Source organism: Oncorhynchus clarkii, chromosome 22 (genome assembly GCF_045791955.1).
Source record: "Oncorhynchus clarkii lewisi isolate Uvic-CL-2024 chromosome 22, UVic_Ocla_1.0, whole genome shotgun sequence".
Classification (NCBI taxonomy): Eukaryota; Metazoa; Chordata; class Actinopteri; order Salmoniformes; family Salmonidae; genus Oncorhynchus; species Oncorhynchus clarkii.
This window is the reverse complement of record NC_092168.1, coordinates 50871646-50892335: the sequence shown is the minus strand read 5'-3', so window position 1 is coordinate 50892335 and position 20690 is coordinate 50871646. Positions and strand designations below refer to the sequence as shown.

The 20690-nt window shown below is 43.3% G+C and overlaps 1 protein-coding gene across 2 annotated transcripts in view; it reads left to right on the top strand.

Moving 5' to 3' along the window:
* LOC139380995 (alsin Rho guanine nucleotide exchange factor ALS2 a) overlaps positions 1-16470 on the top strand; it is a 107623-nt gene extending 91153 nt beyond the window's left edge. The window contains exons 29-35 of one of the 2 annotated variants that reach the window (XM_071124218.1): positions 211-291; positions 2102-2278; positions 8377-8422; positions 10808-10869; positions 13062-13211; positions 15116-15212; positions 15373-16470. In XM_071124218.1, coding sequence (XP_070980319.1) covers positions 211-291; positions 2102-2278; positions 8377-8422; positions 10808-10869; positions 13062-13211; positions 15116-15212; positions 15373-15411 — 652 coding nt within the window. In that variant the 3' untranslated portion in view covers positions 15412-16470. Of the gene's footprint in view, positions 1-210; positions 292-2101; positions 2279-8376; positions 8423-10807; positions 10870-13061; positions 13212-15115 lie in introns of both variants that reach the window. The other variant, XM_071124220.1, reaches the window with a different exon arrangement.
* The last annotated feature ends 4220 nt before the right edge of the window (positions 16471-20690 follow it).

Genomic DNA, 20690 nt, shown 5'->3' with positions numbered 1-20690 from the left:
TTCTGTCTCCTCTCATCCTCTCTGTGTTGTCCAGGTTTCTGTCTCCTCTCATCCTCTCTGCTGTCCAGGTTTCTGTCTCACCTCATCCTCTCTGTTGTCCAGATTTCTGTCTCACCTCATCCTCTCTCTGTTGTCCAGGTTTCTGTCTCACCTCATCCTCTCGGTGTTGTCCAGATTTCTGTCTCACCTCATCCTCTCTGTGTTGTCCAGGTTTCTGTTCCCTGACCTCCCTGACGAGGGAGGTGTTATTCACCCTGACCCCAAAGGATCCTCAGAAACAGACCAGCAAGGGTGAGTCTACACTTCATACGCCCTCTACAGTCCCAGTCATGGTACTGCATTCCACCATGATAGACGTTATATTACTGTATATAGTGCGTGGCTTTGTTAGTTGAATATTATTTTTGGACCATCAAAGTTCCATCAAACACCATGTTCGGCGTGACTGGCTAGAATAGGGTGTCTGCCTTGGTCAGATCAGTCTGCCTTGGTCAGATCAGTCTGCCTTGGTCAGATCAGTCTGTCTTGGTCAGATCAGTCTGCCTTGGTCAGATCAGTCTGTCTTGGTCAGATCAGTCTGCCTTGGTCAGATCAGTCTGCCTTGGTCAGATCAGTCTGCCTTGGTCAGATCAGTCTGTCTTGGTCAGATCAGTCTGTCTTGGTCAGATCAGTCTGTCTTGGTCAGATCAGTCTGCCTTGGTCAGATCAGTCTGTCTTGGTCAGATCAGTCTGTCTTGGTCAGATCAGTCTGCCTTGGTCAGATCAGTCTGCCTTGGTCAGATCAGTCTGTCTTGGTCAGATCAGTCTGCCTTGGTCAGATCAGTCTGTCTTGGTCAGATCAGTCTGCCTTGGTCAGATCAGTCTGTCTTGGTCAGATCAGTCTGCCTTGGTCAGATCAGTCTGCCTTGGTCAGATCAGTCTGCCTTGGTCAGATCAGTCTGTCTTGGTCAGATCAGTCTGTCTTGGTCAGATCAGTCTGCCTTGGTCAGATCAGTCTGCCTTGGTCAGATCAGTCTGCCTTGGTCAGATCAGTCTGCCTTGGTCAGATCAGTCTGTCTTGGTCAGATCAGTCTGTCTTGGTCAGATCAGTCTGCCTTGGTCAGATCAGTCTGCCTTGGTCAGATCAGTCTGCCTTGGTCAGATCAGTCTGCCTTGGTCAGATCAGTCTGCCTGGGGTCTTGGTCAGATCAGTCTGTCTTGGTCAGATCAGTCTGTCTTGGTCAGATCAGTCTGCCTTGGTCAGATCAGTCTGCCTTGGTCAGATCAGTCTGTCTTGGTCAGATCAGTCTGCCTTGGTCAGATCAGTCTGCCTTGGTCAGATCAGTCTGCCTTGGTCAGATCAGTCTGTCTTGGTCAGATCAGTCTGTCTTGGTCAGATCAGTCTGCCTTGGTCAGATCAGTCTGCCTTGGTCAGATCAGTCTGCCTTGGTCAGATCAGTCTGTCTTGGTCAGATCAGTCTGTCTTGGTCAGATCAGTCTGCCTTGGTCAGATCAGTCTGTCTTGGTCAGATCAGTCTGCCTTGGTCAGATCAGTCTGCCTTGATCAGATCAGTCTGTCTTGGTCAGATCAGTCTGCCTTGGTCAGATCAGTCTGCCTTGGTCAGATCAGTCTGTCTTGGTCAGATCAGTCTGCCTTGGTCAGATCAGTCTGCCTTGGTCAGATCAGTCTGCCTGGGGTCTTGGTCAGATGAGTCTGTCTTGGTCAGATGAGTCTGCCTTGGTCAGATGAGTCTGCCTTGGTCAGATGAGTCTGCCTTGGTCAGTTGAGTCTGCCTTGGTCAGATCAGCTTCCTGTATTCAGACTTTTTACTTCTGTATATTAATATAATATAATTAGTCCCCTTCCTCTGTGTGAATCCCTCCTTTCCACCGTCTGTGTGTCTGTCTGCATGTCTGTCTTCATGTCTGTCTGCGTGTTTGTCTGTCTGTCTGCCTGTCTGTCTGCCTGCCTGTCTGCCTGTCTGTCTGCCTGCCTGTCTGTCTGTCTGTCTGCCTGCGTGTGTCTGCCTGTGTGCCTGTCTGTCTGTCTGCCTGTCTGCCTGTCTGTCTGCGTGTCTGTCTGCGTTGTGTGTCACTCCCTACCTCCTGTCCTTTATGGTAGCTTGATGGTGAGTAGCTCCACTCTCCTACTACCAGTCCTGCTGCCCAGGCTGTACCCTCCTCTGTTCACCCTGTATGCCCTGGACAAGGAGAGAGAGGAGGAGGTGTACTGGGACTGTGTCCTGAGGCTCAACAAACAGCCTGACCTGGGCCTGTTGGCCTTCCTGGGGGTCCTACAGTAAGTTAAATACGGAGGCACACAGACACACTATTCTTGGGCGGTATACCGTATATACCGGGGTATTTGGAAACTGGATGTTTTTTCAATATCGTTAAAACTATTTATCTGAAGTTTTTCAATACATGTTAATATTTGTATCTGCTTTTTAAGTTAATACCTGGAGTCAACTTGTGCAATACATGATTTATTTTCATATTTTATTTCACATTTATTTAACCAGGGAGGCCAGTTGAGAACAAGTTCTCATTTACAACTGCGATCTGGCCAAGATAAAGCAAAGCAGTGCGACACAGAGTTACACATGAAATAAACAAACATACAGTCGATAATACAGTAGAAAAAGTCTATATACAGTATGTGCAAATGAGGTAGGATAAGAGAAGTAAGGCAATAAATAGACCATGGTGGTGAAGGAGATAATGCAGAGCACGTTCTTCATGTCACCTTTCACATTCTTTTACATTATGAAGGCTACCGTAGTTCGCCAGTTTAAATTTACATTTGGAAAGTATTCAGACCCCTTGACTTTTTACACATTTTGTTATGTTTCAGCCTTTTTCTAAAATTGATTCAATTGTTTTTTTTTCCCCTCATCAATCTACACACAGTACCCCATAATGACATCACAATACCCCATTATGACATCACAATACCCCATAATGACATCACAATTCCCCATAATGACATCACAATACCCCATAATGACAACACAATACCCCATAATGACATCACAATACCCCATAATGACAACACAATACCCCATAATGACATCACAATACCCCATAATGACATCACAAAAAAGCCCATAATGACATCACAATACCCCATAATAACAAAGCAAAAACAGGTTTTTAGACATTTTTGCAAATAAATAAAAAATACTGAAATATCACAGTTACATAAGTATTCAGACCCTTTACTCAGTACTTTGTTGAAGCACATTTGGCAGCGATTACAGCCTCGAGTCTTCTTGGGTATGACGCTACACGCTTGGCAAATCTGTATTTTGGGGAGTTTCTCCCATTCTTCTCTGCAGATCCTCTCAAGCTCTGTCAGGTTGGATGGGGAGCGTCGCTGCACAGCTTTTGTCAGGTCTCTCCAGAGATGTTTGATCAGGTTCAAGTCCAGGCTCTGGCTGGGCCACTCAAAGACATTCAGAGACTTGTCCCAAAGCCACTCCTGCGTTGTCTTGGCTGTGTGCTTAGGGTCGTTGTCCTGTTGGAAGGTGAAACTTCACCCCAGTCTGAGGACCTGAGCGCTCTGGAGCAGGTTTTCATTAAGGATCTCTCTGTACTTTGTTCCATTCTACATCACCACAGCATGATGCGGCCTCCACCATGCTTCACCGTAGGGATAGTGCCAGGTGACGCTGATTGGTGAAGTGCTGCAGAGATGGTTGTCCTTCTGGAAGGTTCTCCCATCTCCACAGAGGAACTCTGGAGCTCTGTCAGAGTGACCATCAGGTTCTTGGTCACCTCCCTGAGGCCCATCTCTCCTGATTGTTCAGTTCGGCCGGACGGCTCTAGGAAGAGTCTCGGGGGGTGTCGTGGAATATTTCTGATTCAAAGGAAAGAGACTTTTAGATTTCTTCAAATATTCATACTTTAATATCAATTAATCAATGAAGCTGGTCGACCCCCCCCCCCCCCCTCCCCACACACACACACACTCTGAAGTGTGATGCAGAGAGCTCAAACAAGCAGGGTCTTTTTAGTCCTCCTGAGTCCCTGTGACAAAGAACAGATATGTAATATCATAAAAGGGTCACGCAACAGACAGCAAGATGTACATGGTGCCAAATGTGCCAAATTACTACTTCCTTATCCAGAAATACCAACTAGGTCCTCAAAATGATAAAGCCCAGTGTTCACTCTGCGATGTGGGAGAAATAAACTGGAGGGCCTGGCAGACAGGCCAACACTTCAGTCTTTAGGTTTTATCACCATTGTCTCAATCAACTGTCAGCATTAAGCCTCAGAGGCTCCTCTAAGAAAAACCGACAAGTGTGAAAGTACTTTATTTAACCAGGTAAATTGACTGAGAACACGTTCTCTTAACAGCAACGACTTGGAATAGTTACAGGGGAGAGGAGGGGGGCATGAATGAGCCAATTGTAAGCTGGGGATGATTAGGTGATGGTATGAGGGACAGCTTGGGAATTTAGCCAGGACACCGGGGTTACTCTTACGATAAGTGCCATGGGGTCTTTAGTGACCACAGAGAGTCAGGACACCCGTTTAACGTCCCATCTGAAAGACAGCATCCAACACAGGGCAATATCCCTAATCACTGCCCTGGGGCATTGGGATATTTTTTTTTAGACCAGAGGGAAGAGCGCCTCCTACTGGCCCTCCAACACCACTTCCAGCAGCATCTGGTCTCCCATCCAGTGACTGAACAGGACCAACCCTGCTTAGCTTCAGAAGCAAGCCAGCAGTGGGATGCAGGGTTGTATGGTGCTGGCTATAAATACTACTAATAAGTACAATTAAGAATAGATTCTAATATAAATCAATGTGGTATGGGATGCAGGGTGGTATGCTGCTACTCTAGTAGACTAGAGTAGACTAGAATAGAGTAGAGTAGAGAATAATGTTGTAATTTCCACCATAGTGGTTCCAAACTTTTTCCATTTAACTTCTTGGCGCACTGATCATTTTCAAATTGCAGAGCGCCAAATTCAAATTAAATTACTAAAAATATTTATTTTTCATGAAATCACAAGTGCAATATAGCAAAACACAGCTTAGCTTGTTGTTAATCCACCTGGCGTGTCAGATTTCAATAAAGCTTTTCGACGAAAGAATAACAAGCGTTTATGTAAGAAAATCTCTCTCAGTAGACAAAATATCACAAACAGCTAGCAGTCGTAGATTGGTCACGAAAGTCAGAAAAGCAATAAATTAAATTGCTTACCTTTGATGATCTTCGGATGTTTGCACTCACGAGACTCCCAGTTACACAATAAATGTTCCTTTTGTTCCATAAAGATTATTTTCATATCCAAAATACCTCCATTTGGTTGGCGTGTTCAGAAAATCCACAGGCTCGAGCGGTCACGACATTGCAGACGAAAATTCCAAATAGCATCCGTAAAGTTCGTAGAAACATGTCAAACATTTTTTATAATCAATCCTCAGGTTGTTTTTTACAACATATAATCTATAATATTTAAACCGGGACTGTAGCTTTTTCAATAGGAGAGAGAGAGAAAATGTCTGCTCCAAGCTGTTGCGCATGCAAAACTCTGCTTCACCAAGACATCCACTAGACGCAATGTGATCTTTCTCGCTAATTTTTCAACATAAAAGACTGAAACTATGTCTAAAGACTGTTCACACCATGGGGAAGCCATAGGAAAAGGAATCTGGTTGATATCCCTTTAAATGGAGCGAAGGCAGGCTATGGAACAGAGATCTTTCAGGTAAAACAGCACTTCCGGGTTGGATTTTCCTCAGGTTTTCCCCTGCAATATCAGTGTTTTCTATCCTAATCTGACAATTATATCCATATTCTAGATTCTGGGCCTGAGAAATAGGCAGTTTAATTTGGGTACATTTTTCATCCAAACATTAAAATACTGCCCCCTACACTCAACAGGTTAAGAATGATGGAGGCCACTGTGTTCTTGGGGACCTTCAATGCTTCAGAAATGTTTTGGTACCCTTCCCCAGATCTGTGCCTCAACACAATCCTGTCTCGGAGCTCTACGGACAATTCCTTTGACCTCATGGCTTGGTTTTTGGCATGCCATGCACTGTCAACTGTGGGACCTAATATAGACAGGTGTGTGCCTTTCTAAATCATGTCCAATCAATTGAATTTACCACAGGTGGACTCCAATCAAGTTGTAGAAACATCTCAAGGATGATCAATGGAAACAGGATGCACCTGAGCCTAATTTAGAGTCTCATTGCAAAGGGTCTGAATTCTTTCCGAATACATTTTAGTCATTTAGCTCTCTAACACTCTTATCCAGAGCGACTTACAATTAGTGCGTTCATCTACAGATAGCTAGGTGAGACAACAATACATCACAATCGTATTATCAATACATTGTGTTATCAATACATCACAAAAGTTATCAACAAAGTCAGTGCTAGTAGAAAAACAAATTGAGTGCCGTCCGCTTTACCGCCGGAGATAATTATCTTCAGTAATCGTCAAGCCGTGTATATTCCCCCTCAAGCCGATACCACGACGGCTCTCAAGGAACCACACTGGACTTTGTGCAAACTGGAAACCAAATATCCTGAGGCTTGCATTTATTTGTAGTTTGGGACTGTGATAAATTAAATCTGAGGAAAACCATTGTTACAAGGCCCTCCCCCGCCCTCCCTTCGGCAAATCAGATCATGCCTCTGTCCTGCTCCTCCTTTCCCATAGGCAGAAACTCAAAGGAAGTACCTGTGGTACTGTTCAACGCTGGTCTGACCAATCGGAATCCATGTTTCAAGATTGTTTTGATCATGCGGACTGGGATATGTTCCGGGTAGCCTCTGTGAATAACACAACATTGATGTATACACTGACACGGTGACTGAGTTCATCAGGAAGTGTATTGTGGATGTTGTTCCCACCGTGACTACCCAAACCAAAAACCGTGGATAGATGGCAGCTTTCACACAAAACTGAAACTGAGAACCACCGCATTTAACCATGGCAAGGTGACTGGGAATATGGCCGAATACAAACAGTGTTTCCCTCTGTAAGGCAATCAAACAGGCTAAACATCAGTACAGAGACAAAGTGGAGTCGCAATTCTACTGGTCAAAAGGTTTAGAACATACAAGGTTTTTTTCTTTATTTTTACTATTTTCTACATCGTAGAATAATAGTGAAGACATCCCAACTGTTTTATCATTCAGCCTACAGTAGCAGCCAATCGGTGGTTTTCAATGTAGGTCTACATTCCATGAGAAACAAACATGCAGGGCTTGACATTAACCTGTTTAGCCACTGAAAATGTTGTTGTGTTGTTTTATGCAAGAAACCACTTTACAAAATAAACATTTATTATTATTCCAATACCAATATTACAGAGAATCAGACAAATTATGCTCCCCCCTGCCTATTGGCTACTGAGCTTATTCAAGCCTGTCTCAAAATACAACACTGCCACTTTAAGACAAAGATGTCTAGAAATGTACACATTTTGTGCTCTTGTAGGGAGCAATCACTCCCCCATTGTTGACCACAAATAATTATCCCAGTAATAGATAACTCAATAACTAGTAAAGGATATGAACAAATGTTCACGCTTGGCTACATGCAGCACTTGCTTTGATCTCAAAACAAGTTATTCTACTCACGACCGCTCATGCTGTAAACAAAGTCCAGTTCAAAGTGAATGGCACAGATCCATATATGGCAATGGTCTATTTGCATATGCCGCACCGTCTGTGTAGAGTACGGGCTGAGTAGTGCACAATAGAATCCTACTCTGATGTGTTCTGCCTACAACAAAATCTTTTGCATAGTTCGTTTTGTTTCGGTATGTTGCATTGAAAGTGGATAACATTGCATCACATTTCCCACAGTAAAGGGAAACGTTGACAGTGTTAACTAACAGGGAAAACTCTAGGAAGTTAAGTGAAATTCAACCTCATGCTCCATGGGCTGATGTTTCTTCTGTGCTTGGCAATGGCAGTCTCGGAGCTACTGCACGCCCGCACACGTGCGCAGTTTAGAGGGAACATTTTGCCAAACCCCAACACACACACACGTGCACAGGCACGCTCACATACACACTCACACACCGTCTTACAGCTGTATCTACTCAGCAGCAGACGGATATTAAACCAACAGTGTCTCGTTAACTACAGCGGAATTCTTCTCTGTACACTGATCAGTGCAGTATCTGATCTTCTGTACCTCTTTATGGTAAAAACCTACTTTCTGTGATTATTAATGTCGACCCTCTGGGATTATTAATGTCGACCCTCTGTGATTATCTGAACCCTCTGTGATTATTAATGTCGACCCTCTGGGATTATTAATGTCGACCCTCTGTGATTATTAATGTCGACCCTCTGTGATTATTAATGTCGACCCTCTGTGATTATTAATGTCGACCCTCTGTGATTACCTCTCAGGAAGTTCTGGCCGGTCTCCGTCTCCGTGTTGGGAGAGAAGCAGCAGGTGGGCTCTAGATCTCTACTCTCTTCTTCTTATGTGACAGGTCTTTCCTGCTTCTCTCCGGTCTTTTGAGCCATATCTTAGAATCCATCTTGCTTTTACCCATAATACAGTGCCTTGCGAAAGTATTCGGCCCCCTTGAACTTTGCGACTTTTTGCCACATTTCAGGCTTCAAACATAAAGATATAAAACTGTATTTTTTTGTGAAGAATCAACAACAAGTGGGACACAATCATGAAGTGGAACGACATTTATTGGATATTTCTAACTTTTTTAACAAATCAAAAACTGAAAAATTGGGCGTGCAAAATTATTCAGCCCCTTTACTTTCAGTGCAGCAAACTCTCTCCAGAAGTTCAGTGAGGATCTCTGAATGATCCAATGTTGACCTAAATGACTAATGATGATAAATACAATCCACCTGTGTGTAATCAAGTCTCCGTATAAATGCACCTGCACTGTGATAGTCTCAGAGGTCTGTTAAAAGCGCAGAGAGCATCATGAAGAACAAGGAACACACCAGGCAGGTCCGAGATACTGTTGTGAACAAGTTTAAAGCCGGATTTGGATACAAAAAGATTTCCCAAGCTTTAAACATCCCAAGGAGCACTGTGCAAGCGGTAATATTGAAATGGAAGGAGTATCAGACCACTGCAAATCTACCAAGACCTGGCCGTCCCTCTAAACTTTCAGCTCATACAAGGAGAAGACTGATCAGAGATGCAGCCAAGAGGCCCATGATCACTCTGGATGAACTGCAGAGATCTACAGCCGAGGTGGGAGACTCTGTCCATAGGACAACAATCAGTCGTATATTGCACAAATCTGGCCTTTATGGAAGAGTGGCAAGAAGAAAGACATTTCTTAAAGATATCCATAAAAAGTGTCGTTTAAAGTTTGCCACAAGCCACCTGGGAGACACACCAAACATGTGGAAGAAGGTGCTCTGGTCAGATGAAACCAAAATTGAACTTTTTGGCAACAATGCAAAACGTTATGTTTGGCGTAAAAGCAACACAGCTGAACACACCATCCCCACTGTCAAACATGGTGGTGGCAGCATCATGGTTTGGGCCTGCTTTTCTTCAGCAGGGACAGGGAAGATGGTTAAAATTGATGGGAAGATGGATGGAGCCAAATACAGGACCATTTTGGAAGAAAACCTGATGGAATCTGCAAAAGACCTGAGACTGGGACGGAGATTTGTCTTCCAACAAGACAATGATCCAAAACATAAAGCAAAATCTACAATGGAATGGTTCAAAATTAAACATATCCAGGTGTTAGAATGGCCAAGTCAAAGTCCAGACCTGAATCCAATCGAGAATCTGTGGAAAGAACTGAAAACTGCTGTTCACAAATGCTCTCCATCCAACCTCACTGAGCTCGAGCTGTTTTGCAAGGAGGAATGGGAAAAAATGTCAGTCTCTCGATGTGCAAAACTGATAGAGACATACCCCAAGCGACTTACAGCTGTAATCGCAGCAAAAGGTGGCGCTAGAAAGTATTAACTTAAGGGGGCTGAATAATTTTGCACGCCCAATTTTTCAGTTTTTGATTTGTTAAAAAAGTTTGAAATATCCAATAAATGTCGTTCCACTTCATGATTGTGTCCCACTTGTTGTTGATTCTTCACAAAAAAATACAGTTTTATATCTTTATGTTTGAAGCCTGAAATGTGGCAAAAGGTCGCAAAGTTCAAGGGGGCCGAATACTTTCGCAAGGCACTGTATGTAACTCTTTCTGTACTATGTAGCCTTTGTCCTCATGCAGTTGACCCTCTTTAGCTCTTCTAGGAAATCTGTGATCTTTGATCTCCTGAGGTAGCTTGGATCTCCTGAGGTAGCTTGGATCTCCTGAGGTAGCTTGATAGCTTGGATCTCATGAGGTAGCTTGGCTCTCCCGAGGTAGCTTGGCTCTCCCGAGGTAGCTTGGCTCTCCCGAGGTAGCTTGGCTCTCCCGAGGTAGCTTGGCTCTCCCGAGGTAGCTTGGCTCTCCCGAGGTAGCTTGGCTCTCCCGAGGTAGCTTGGCTCTCTCGAGGTAGCTTGGCTCTCCCGAGGTAGCTTGGCTCTCCCGAGGTAGCTTGGCTCTCCCGAGGTAGCTTGGCTCTCCCGAGGTAGCTTGGCTCTCCCGAGGTAGCTTGGCTCTCCCGAGGTAGCTTGGCTCTCCCGAGGTAGCTTGAACCCCCCGGGGCAGCTTGATTTCATGAGATCAATATCAAACAAACCTTGTTACGGTATTACTACAGGGGATTATTGTTATAGTACCCTATTTCCCCCAGAGACTTTTCCTCCTCTTGATATTTCATGTCCTATACCCTTTTCCATCAATGTCGTCCACTTGATAAATATCTGTTACTCAAACCTCTGATATATTTCTGCGATTAGGTCCTTCCCAGCACCAAAAATGCTTGCTTTGCTTCTGCAGTGAAGACTTTACAACAGATCAGGTAAGGGATGCTCCAGTGTCGTGTATTACAGTGTCATATCCCTCAGGCAACCTCCCAAATGGACCCTCATTCCCTTTATAGGTGACTGCTTTTGATCCGGGGCCCATTTGGGAGGCAGATATAGTCTTGTATCATGCATGTCTTTTCTCTCTTTCATTGGGCCGACCAACCAGTGCTCCCGTACAGTGGCTAACCGGGCTATCTGCATTGTGTCCCACCACCCGCCAACCCCTCTTTTACGCTACTGCTACTCTCTGTTCATCATATATGCATAGTCACTTTAACCATATATACATGTACATACTACCTCAATCAGCCTGACTAACCTGTGTCTTTATGTAGCCTCGCTACTTTTATAGCCTCTCTACTGTATATAGCCTCTCTACTGTATATAGCCTCTCTACTGTATATAGCCTCTCTACTGTATATAGCCTCTCTACTGTATATAGCCTCTCTACTGTATATAGCCTCTCTACTGTATATAGTCTCTCTACTGTATATAGCCTCTCTACTGTATATAGCCTCTCTACTGTATATAGCCTCTCTACTGTATATAGCCTCTCTACTGTATATAGCCTCTCTACTGTATATAGCCTCTCTACTGTATATAGCCTCTACTGTATATAGCCCCTCTACTGTATATAGCCCCTCTACTGTATATAGCCTCTCTACTGTATATAGCCTCTCTACTGTATATAGCCTCTCACTGTATATAGCCCCTCTACTGTATATAGCCCCTCTACTGTATATAGCCTCTCACTGTATATATAGCCTCTACTGTATATAGCCTCTCTACTGTATATAGCCTCTCTACTGTATATAGCCTCTCTACTGTATATAGCCTCTCTACTGTATATAGCCTCTACTGTATATAGCCTCTACTGTATATAGCCTCTACTGTATATAGCCTCTCTACTGTATATAGCCTCTCTACTGTATATAGCCTCTCTACTGTATATAGCCTCTCTACTGTATATAGCCTCTCTACTGTATATAGCCTCTCTACTGTATATAGCCTCTCTACTGTATATAGCCTCTACTGTATATAGCCCCTCTACTGTATATAGCCCCTCTACTGTATATAGCCTCTCTACTGTATATAGCCTCTCTACTGTATATAGCCTCTCACTGTATATAGCCCCTCTACTGTATATAGCCTCTCTACTGTATATAGCCTCTCACTGTATATAGCCTCTCTACTGTATATAGCCTCTACTGTATATAGCCTCTCTACTGTATATAGCCTCTCACTGTATATAGCCTCTCTACTGTATATAGCCTCTCTACTGTATATAGCCTCTCTACTGTATATAGCCTCTCACTGTATATAGCCTCTCTACTGTATATAGCCTCTCTACTGTATATAGCCTCTACTGTATATAGCCCCTCTACTGTATATAGCCTCTCTACTCTTATTTTCAAATCTTTGTACTGTTGTTTTATTTCTTTACTTACCCACACACATACTTTTTTTGGGCACTATTGGTTAGAGCCTGTAAGTAAGCATTTCACTGTGAGGTCTACTACACCTGTTGTATTCAGCATTTCACTGTGAGGTCTACTACACCTGTTGTATTCAGCATTTCACTGTGAGGTCTACTACACCTGTTGTATTCAGCATTTCACTGTGAGGTCTACTACACCTGTTGTATTCAGCATTTCACTGTAAGGTCTACTACACCTGTTGTATTCAGCATTTCACTGTGAGGTCTACTACACCTGTTGTATTCAGCATTTCACTGTAAGGTCTACTACACCTGTTGTATTCAGCATTTCACTGTGAGGTCTACTACACCTGTTGTATTCAGCATTTCACTGTGAGGTCTACTACACCTGTTGTATTCAGCATTTCACTGTAAGGTCTACTACACCTGTTGTATTCAGCATTTCACTGTGAGGTCTACTACACCTGTTGTATTCAGCATTTCACTGTCAGGTCTACTACACCTGTTGTATTCAGCATTTCACTGTCAGGTCTACTACACCTGTTGTATTCAGCATTTCACTGTCAGGTCTACTACACCTGTTGTATTCAGCATTTCACTGTAAGGTCTACTACACCTGTTGTATTCAGCATTTCACTGTAAGGTCTACTACACCTGTTGTATTCAGCATTTCACTTTATTTGGCGCACGTGACAAATAAACTTTGATTTGTGTGTGTTTGTGTGTTTGTTTGTTTACTTCTCGCAGCAACACCTTCACACCGTCAGACAAGCTGCAGGTGATCCAGCGTACCTTTGAGGAGCTGAACCAGGAAGTACAAGCCCTGCTAGAGGGGAACTTCCTGTTGTCCATGGATGACCTCTTACCTCTGTTTCTCTACGTGGTGCTTAGAGCACGGTAAGGAGGCATTACTACCATTACTACCATTACTACCGTTACTACTATTACTACCAGTATTACCGTTACTACCATTACTGCCATTACTACCATTATTACCATTACTACCGTTACTACCGTTACTACCATTACTACCATTATTTCCATTACTACCATTATTACCATTACTACCATTACTACCATTATTACCATTACTACCATTAGTACCGTTACTACCATTACTACCGTTACTACAATTACTACTGAGGACAGGAGGCATTACTACCATTACTACCGTTACTACCATTACTACCATTACTACCATTTTTACCATTACTACCGTTATTACCGTTACTACCGTTACTACCGTTACTACCGTTACTACCTTTACTACCATTACTACCGTTACTACTGAGGACAGGATGCATTACTACCGTTACTACTGAGGACAGGAGGCATTACTACTGTTACTACTGAGGACAGGATGCATTACTACTGTTACTACTGAGGACAGGAGGCATTACTACCGTTACTACTGAGGACATGATGCATTACTACCGTTACTACTGAGGACAGGAGGCATTACTACCGTTACTACTGAGGACAGGAGGCATTACTACCGTTACTACTGAGGACAGGAGGCATTACTTCCGTTACTACTGAGGACAGGAGGCATTACTACCGTTACTACTGAGGACAGGAGGCATTACTACTGTTACTACTGAGGACAGGAGGCATTACTACTGAGGACAGGAGGCATTACTACCGTTACTACTGAGGACAGGAGGCATTACTACTGTTACTACTGAGGACAGGAGGCATTACTACCGTTACTACTGAGGACAGGAGGCATTACTACTGTTACTACTGAGGACAGGAGGCATTACTACTGAGGACAGGAGGCATTACTACTGTTACTACTGAGGACAGGAGGCATTACTACCGTTACTACTGAGGACAGGAGGCATTACTATTGTTACTACTGAGGACAGGAGGCATTACTACTGTTACTAAAGAGGACAGGAGGCATTACTACTGAGGACAGGAGGCATTACTACAGTTTATACTGAGGACAGGAGTTATTACTACTGTTACTACTGAGGACAGGAGGTATTACTACTGTTACTACTGAGGACAGGAGGCATTACTACTGTTACTACTGAGGACAGGAGGCATTACTACTGTTACTACTGAGGACAGAATGCATTACTACCGTTACTACTGATGACAGGATGCATTACTACCGTTACTACTGAGGACAGGAGGCATTACTACCGTTACTACTGAGGACAGGAGGCATTACTACTGAGGACAGGAGGCATTACTACCGTTACTACTGAGGACAGGAGGCATTACTATCGTTACTACTGAGGACAGGAGGTATTTACTACTGTTACTACTGAGGACAGGATGCATTACTACCGTTACTACTGAGGACAGGAGGCATTACTACCGTTACTACTGAGGACAGGAGGCATTACTACCGTTACTACTGAGGACAGGAGGTATTTACTACTGTTACTACTGAGGACAGGAGGCATTTCTACCGTTACTACTGAGGACAGGAGGCATTACTACTGAGGACAGGAGGCATTACTACTGAGTACAGGAGGCATTACTACTGAGTACAGGAGGCATTACTACTGAGGGCAGGAGACATTACTACTGTTACTACTGAGGACAGGAGGCATTACTACTGAGGACAGGAGGCATTACTACTGAGGACAGGAGGCATTACTACTGTTACTACTGAGGACAGGAGGCATTACTACTGAGGACAGGAGACATTACTACTGTTACTACTGAGGACAGGAGGCATTACTCCTACTGACAACGGGCTGCAGAGACAACATTTATATGTTTTAAAGCTAGTTTCCTACATTGCAGTCCCAGTCAAGGTGCAGATAGCTTTGTCCCTGTTTTAGGATGAGGAACCTGGCTGCTGAGGTGAGTTTTATAGAAGATCTAATGGACCCCTCTCTGCAGCACGGAGAGCTGGGACTCATGTTCACCACACTCAAGGTAACATTCAGTACTTTCCCGCAGCTGAAGCAAACAAACAATTTTTCTTCAAGAACATATTCCTTTTCTAGTTTGGAAAGTGGATTTATTGATTAGCGTTTCTGAATTTGTTATGAGGGATCCATTGATTGATTGATTTTCTCGACATGTCCTTGTCTAGGCTTGCTGTTTTCAGATCCAACAGGAGAAGACGACATAGGGAAGAGGAGGTGCCTTCTACAATGGAGGTCGACGGAGGGTCCCATTTTTCATACCGTCGACTCCAGACGACCTGATAGTCCGTCTATAGATGGATTATCCCCTGGCTAAAGACATTATTATTATTTTTTTACCATTATTTATACAGGGAAGTCCCATTGAGACCGACGTCTCTTTTGCAAGGGAACCCTGCTTCACAAAAAGTAACAAAACAATAAAAAACACAAAGGGAATTTGTGAAACACTTCTAACAATCAAAGGCCGGCGAAATACTATTAGAAAAATATATACTAAATGTTTAAGAGATTTCTAGATTTCAGGTACTGCTGCCTTATGACAAAGGGAACTTTTATGCAACCACCCTGAGAAGATTGAAGAATCACTGCCTTTTTGTGTTTTGTCCTGACTATCTTTAATCCTGACTGACTATCTTTAATCCTGACTGACTATCTTTAATCCTGACTGACTATCTTTAATCCTGACTGACTATCTTTAATCCTGACTGACTATCTTTAATTCTGACTGACTATCTTTAATCCTGACTGACTATCTTTAATCCTGACTGACTATCTTTAATCCTGACTGACTATCTTTAATCCTGACTGACTATCTTTAATCCTGACTATGTTTAATCCTGACTGACTATCTTTAATCCTGACTATCTTTAATCCTGACTGTTTAATCCTGACTATCTTTTATCCTGACTGACTATCTGTAATCCTGACTGACTATCTTTAAGCCTGACTATCTTTAATCCTGACTATCTTTAAGCCTGACTAACTTTAATCCTGACTGTCTTTTATCCTGATTAGGGTTGCACTTTTTGGGGAATATTCAGAGGTGGAAACTTCACGTGGGAATTAACGGGAAAATATGGGAATTAATGAAAATATATGCAAATTTATATTAATACCATTTCAATGTAGATTATTTTTGCGTTGGCTATATTTACCATATATGGAGACAGAAACATAAACCTTTTACCTTATCATAAGTAGACATTTTTGCAAATGATTAAATTCTTCCAATAGAAAAAATATACACTGCTCCAAAAAATAAAGGGAGCATTTAAACAACACAATGTGACTCCAAGTCAATCACACTTCTGTGAAATCAAACTGTCCACTTAGGAAGCAACACTGATTGACAATACATTTCACATGCTGTTGTGCAAATGGAATAGACAACAGGTGGAAATTATAGGCAATTAGCAAGACACCCCCAATAAAGGAGTGGTTCAGCAGTTGGTGACCACAGACCACTTCTCAGTTCCTATGCTTCCTGGCTGATGTTTTGGTCACTTTTGAATGCTGGCGGTGCTTTCACTCTAGTGGTAGCATGATACGGAATCTACAACTCACACAAGTGGGTCAGGTAGTGCAGCTCATCCAGGATGGCACATCAATGCGAGCTGTGGCAAGAAGGTTTGCTGTGTCTGTCAGCGTAGTGTCCAGAGCATGGAGGCGCTACCAGGAGACAGGCCAGTACATCAGGAGATGTGGAGGAGGGCAACAACCCAGCAGCAGGACTGCTACCTCCGCCTTTGTGCAAGGAGGAGCAGGAGGAGCACTGCCAGAGCCCTGCAAAATGACCTCCAGCAGGCCACAAATGTGCATGTGTCTGCTCAAACGGTCAGAAGCAGACTCCATGAGGGTGGTATGAGGGCCCGACGTCCACAGGTGGGGGTTGTGCTTACAGCCCAACACCGTGCAGGACGTTTGGCATTTGCCAGAAAAGACCAAGATTGGCAAATTCGCCACTGGCGCCCTGTGCTCTTCACAGATGAAAGCAGGTTCACACTGAGCACATGTGACAGAGTCTGGAGACACCGTGGAGAACGTTCTGCTGCCTGCAACATCCTCCAGCATGACCGGTTTGGCGGTCATGGGGGTGGCATTTCATTGGGGGGGCCGCACAGCCCTCCATATGCTCGCCAGAGGTAGCCTGACTGCCATTAGGTACCGAGATGAGATCCTCAGACCCCTTGTGAGACCATATCCTGGTGCGGTTGGCCCTGGGTTCCTCCTAATGCAAGACAATGCTAGACCTCATGTGGCTGGAGTGTGTCAGCAATTCCTGCAAGAGGAAGGCATTGATGCTATGGACTGGCGCGCCCGTTCCCCAGACCTGAATCCAATTGAGCACATCTGGGACATCATGTCTCGCTCCATCCACCACCGACTGTCCAGGAGTTGGCGGATGCTTTAGTCCAGGTCTGGGAGGAGATCCCTCAGGAGACCATCCGCCACCTCATCAGGAGCATGCCGAGGTGTTGTAGGGAGGTCATACAGGCACGTAGAGGCTACACACACTACTGAGCCTCATTTTGACTTGTTTTAAGGACATTACATCAAAGTTGGATCAGCCTGTAGTGTGGTTTTCCACTTTAATTTTGAGTGTGACTCCAAATCCAGGCCCCCAGGGGTTGATAAATTTGATTTCCATTGATCATTTTTGTGTGATTTTGTTGTCAGCACATTCAACTATGTAAAGAAAAAAGTATTTAATAAGAATATTTCATTCATTCAGATCTAGGATGTGTTATTTTAGTGTTCCCTTTATTTTTTTGTGCATTGAATTGAACTTTAATTAAATGAGTTGACTCTTCACATGCATATTGCATCTCCATCCCAAAGCATCCCAAAGCCATCCCCAAGCTCTTGCTTGGAAGTGTACTTTGCCAGACTGCCAAGAACCTTGCCCTCATCCAGGCCAAGGTGGCGAGACACGGTAGTGATGACACCATAGGCCTTGTTGATCTCTGCACCAGACAGGATGCTCTTGCCAGCGTACTTGGGGTCCAACATGTACGCTGCGGTGTGGATGGGCTTCAGGCAGAAGTCTTCACACTTTTTTATGTATTTCAGAACTTCAGTTTCCTCTGCTTGGAGCAAAAGTGAAGTGGGCAGGGCAGTACAGATTTCTTCTCTTACATCTGCATGCAGAGTCTGAACATCAGACAGGATGGCATTGTCTTCCTCAATCTGTGCAATGTCTACTGCTATAGGTTTCAGGAGTTTCAGGCTGCTTACCACTCTCTCCCAAAATACATCATCCAGGAGGATCCTCTTGATGGAGCTGTCCATATCGGCAGACTGTGATATGGCCATTTCTTCCCCTCCAGGAGACTGTCAAACATGATGACAACACCACCCCAACCGGTGTTGCTGGGCAGCTTCAATGTGGTGCTCTTATTCTTCTCACTTTGCTTGGTGAGGTAGATTGCTGCTATAACTTGATGACCCTTCACATACCTAACCATTTCCTTGGCTCTCTTGTAGAGTGCATCCATTGTTTTCAGTGCCATGATGTCCTTGAGGAGCAGATTCAATGCATGAGCAGCACAGCCAATGGGTGTGATGTGAGGGTAGGACTCCTCCCACTTTACACCAAGCAGCCTTCATGTTCACAGCATTGTCTGTCACCAGTGCAAATACTTTCTGTGGTCCAAGGGCATTGATGACTCCCTTCAGCTCATCTGCAATGTAGAGACCGGTGTGTCTGTTGTTCCTTGTGTCTGTGCTCTTGTAGAATACTGGTTGAGGGGTGGAGATTATGTAGTTAATTATTCCTTGCCCACGAACATTCGACCACCCATCACAGATGATTGCAATACAGTCTGCTTTCTCTATGATTTGCTTGACCTTCACTTGAACTCTGTTGAACTCTGCATTCAGCAAATGAGTAGATAAAGCATGTCTGGTTGGAGGGGTGTATGCTGGACGAAAAACATTCAGAAATCTCTTCCAATACACATTGCCTGTGAGCATCAGAGTTGAACTAGTAGCATACACAGCTCGAGCAAGACATTCATCAGCATTTCTTTGACTACGTTCCTCCATTGAGTCAAAAAAAACTTCTGATTCCAGGAGGACCCTGAGCTGTTGCTATCGATAAGGTGTCTGATTCATCATTTTCACCTCGGAATAGTAGAGGGACTTTTGTCAGAGGTTGTTTGTTGTGAGCGCTGAGGTAACCTTATGCACTTTGCCAGATGATTCTGCATCTTTGTTGAGTTCTTCACATATGATTTGGCACTGTATTTGAAAATGTACACAGCTTTTCCTGTAGTGAAATGTCTCCACTCATCAGATAGTGCCTGTGGCATTTTCCTGTAAAGATTAGAAACAAATGAGTAAAAAAAAAAAATTAAAAAAAATTATATGTACAGATAAATAGTTAAGCAGTTAGATTAAACAACTCCTATGTAAGATGCATGTTTTAAAATGAAACATGTATGGAAACAGGTGAATTAACACTCCTCAGTTACCAGGCTGAAGCAAGCTAAAACCCACATGGTAGCAAAAACTAACTAGCAGAAATTGTTAACAAGTTAGAAATGATTTAAACACACTTTGCTGTAGGCTACTATTTACTAGTTAACTTCTTGACACTACCAATCTCTGTAGCGGGATCATTTTAGTCTGCAACCGCTGAATAGCATAGCGCAACAGTCAAATAATATTACTAGAAAATATTTATATTCATGAAATCACAAGTGCAATATTTTGAAACACAGCTTAGCCTTTTGTTAATCACTGTCGTCTCAGATTTTGAAATTATGCTTTACAGAGAAAGCAATCCAAGCGTTTGTGAAAGTTTATCGATAGCCTAGCATAGCATTATGTACACTTAGCATCAGGAAGCTTGGTCACGAAAACCAGAAAAGCAATCAAATGAACCGTTTACCTTTGATGATCTTCAAATGTTTTCACTCACGAGACTCCCAGTTACACAACAAATGTTCCTTTTGTTCCATAAAGATTATTTTATACCCAAAATACCGACGTTTGTTTGTTGCGTTATGTTCAGAAATCCACAAGGAAAGAGCAGTCATGACAACGCAGACGGAAATGCAGACGGAAATTCCAAATGGTCTTCATAATGTCCACAGAAACATGTCAAACGTTTTTTATCATTCCTCAGGTAGTTTTTTAAATATATATTCGATAATATATCAACTGCAATATCAGTTCTGCTATAACCACAAACAATATTTTTACAGTTTTGGAAACTTTAGAGTGTTTTCTATCCTAGTCTGTCAATTATATGCATATTCTAGCATCTGGTCATGAGAAATAGGCCGTTTACTTTGGGAACGTTAATTTTCCAAACATAAAAATAGTTCCCCCTAGCTTCAAGAGGTTACAAAAAATCACGTGTGTCATATAAAATATATTCACCCGTACCCAGTATTGTAATCAAAACTTACCAGAAAGCATGTAGTCCTTGGCTCAAACAGTGTAGTAGTGTGGACTCAATAGCATCTCATTAGTGTGT